We start from the raw sequence: 2,013 nt of genomic DNA on the forward strand, positions 1-2,013 counted from the left end.
GTAAAATAAAGAAAGAACGAAAATTACGGTCAAGAAGAATTGTTTATTTGTGTAGCCCCTGAACATTACTACAAAAAAAAATGGAAATTTTAAAATATTTACAAGGTTATCTATTGTACAGGGCCTTACAATAATGTTTTGGTAAAATATGAACGTCACATGTTCAGCATTTAAGACCAGTGTGCTGAGGAAACATGGTGTGAATTGATATGTTTTTGGTAGCCAAGATAACCGAGGTCAACGAGTTTCAGTATTAATCATTTATTTTTAAGGGAATAATAGTTTTTATTCCAAATCCTCCCCAGTTCAAATTTAAATCTACATAATTTGTTGCAGCATAACTCTTCATCGTTTCTTGAGATAAATATCTATGACTGTTTCATGGCATTCTCGTAGATTAAAGTCACAAAATCCAATGCAAAATTTTCCCGATGGAGGCTTGAAGTAATCAAGACCCCTGCCAATTTTGATCGTCCATCCATTACTGAATCTGATTTCACGGTCATGAAGAGTAGTAGAATATTCAACATCTAAAGTTATGTTGTGTTTCTTTAAACTGTTTTTGAGTGCTTGCAGCCGCTTGGCTTGATTATCTTGGCTTTCTGGATCTTCGTCTTTGGCTGAAGAAAAAAACAAATTCATAGCTCATTTTCTTTAGTTATTCCTTGAATTGAATATAATATTATGTACTTATTGAATAAAAGGTGCCAACTTATGGCAACAAATAGGATGAGGAGCTGGGGGTAGCCCCCATTTTTTTTCTGCAGTGTTCTTTTCTCCTAAACCTCTCCCCCACCCCCCCCCCCCCACCCTCACACTTCCGTGATCCATACCAAAACCTAGCCCCACCATTTTCAAACATACGTGTACTCTGCGGCCCCCTGAAGAATGTGTTAACACTTTTCCCCTTGGCCTCAAGATGACACTTTTTTTCTAAGAGTGAAAATTTAATATATTTGGTCAAGCCTTCAATTTGTAGCAGATCATTAACCATACCCCTTTGCTCCTAAGGAAATGTGTATCATATACCACTCACTCACAAGAAAATAAAGCAACTTCATTTCCATGTTTTCATTTCTTACTCCATTGAAAAAGGTTTTGATGGTGGAAGACAATCTTGATCGAATGAGACAGTGGTTGCTTTGTATGGAAGGGCACAAGGAAGACACCCCCCCCCCCCCCCCCCTCCACCCCACTCTCTTAACTTCTCCAACATCCTACTAACGTGAGTCATGACTGCACTTCACCGCGTGATGAATCATTTTAACTTAAGGTATCAAAACCCTGTTTTAACTCACTCGTAAGCAGCCGGATGTCACGCACCGTTCCACAGCTAACAAGCAACTCACAAAAACGTAGAAAATTATAAATCTGGTGAACGTTTCGAATGTAGGGGTCTTCAACAACAACTTTCCCGACATTTCCCTCCAAGTATTTCTCAAAGACTCGGCGATAACTATATCCAATCGCTCCATCCTTGATATGGATTTTCTCGTGAAAAGTTCCCTGTTCTTTCTGTTCCTTAACCAATTTTTTCAGCTTTTCTGCGCGCTCAATGTAAGTCTCCATTTTGTCTCGATAATGCATTCTCGTCGCCTCATCTTTGGTGTTTTTTAGAACATTCATTAATAGTGCAAGACCTTCTTGATAACAAACCAAGGCTTCAGAATAGCTTTGTAAGTGATCAAGCTCAACAGCTCGTGTTAAAATACTTATTGCAGCCTCCAAACTCATAGCGAAGTTTCTTCCTCCGTGACGTTTGTGTCACGCCAACATACTGCTTTCAGACGGAGCCCAACCTCGTTCCCAGGGTCTCTCTTCTCTGCCTCCATTGTCGTTGACCAACAATGGAGGCAGAGAAGAGAGACCCTGGGAACGAGGTTGGACGGAGCCCCGAACGTCATCAACATGAGCCCCATGGGCCCTAGGAAGTCTGGGCAGGTGCAGAAGAAATGCCAAGATGGCGGATTCTGTAAGAGAACGAAAGAAATCAAAAAAGCCATCGAGTAAGCG

At 40.6% G+C, this 2,013-nt stretch overlaps 2 protein-coding genes across 4 annotated transcripts in view; one reads left to right on the forward strand and one right to left on the reverse strand.

Annotated features, from left to right (window-relative positions):
- On the reverse strand, nucleotides 1-1,774 carry LOC137980492 (MIT domain-containing protein 1-like). Its single transcript, XM_068827953.1, has 2 exons — nucleotides 1,299-1,774; nucleotides 1-620 (listed from the first exon to the last, which is right to left on the reverse strand). Exons 1-2 carry the CDS (start codon nucleotides 1,732-1,734, stop codon nucleotides 346-348), a joined length of 711 nt encoding a protein of 236 aa, XP_068684054.1. The 5' UTR covers nucleotides 1,735-1,774; the 3' UTR covers nucleotides 1-345.
- A 159-nt stretch (nucleotides 1,775-1,933) lies between these two features.
- LOC138005924 (cell cycle control protein 50A-like) overlaps nucleotides 1,934-2,013 on the forward strand; it is an 18,445-nt gene continuing 18,365 nt past the window's right edge. For all 3 annotated transcript variants that reach the window (XM_068852107.1, XM_068852103.1, XM_068852099.1), the window contains exon 1: nucleotides 1,934-2,006. In XM_068852107.1, the coding sequence (XP_068708208.1) occupies nucleotides 1,961-2,006 (46 nt within the window). In that variant the 5' untranslated portion in view covers nucleotides 1,934-1,960. The remainder of the gene's footprint in view (nucleotides 2,007-2,013) is intronic.

The sequence above is a fragment of the Montipora foliosa genome, chromosome 1 (assembly GCF_036669935.1).
Source record: "Montipora foliosa isolate CH-2021 chromosome 1, ASM3666993v2, whole genome shotgun sequence".
NCBI classification, from domain to species: Eukaryota; Metazoa; Cnidaria; class Anthozoa; order Scleractinia; family Acroporidae; genus Montipora; species Montipora foliosa.

Bases quoted from the DNA above. Each gene is read 5' to 3' on its own strand.
- LOC137980492 (XM_068827953.1), bottom strand. From the start codon at position 1,734: ATGAGTTTGGAGGCTGCAATAAGTATTTTAACACGAGCTGTTGAGCTT. The intron at 621-1,298 runs GTGAGTTAAAAC...TTTTTTCTTCAG, and splicing joins TGACATCCGGCTGCTTACGA to CCAAAGACGAAGATCCAGAA.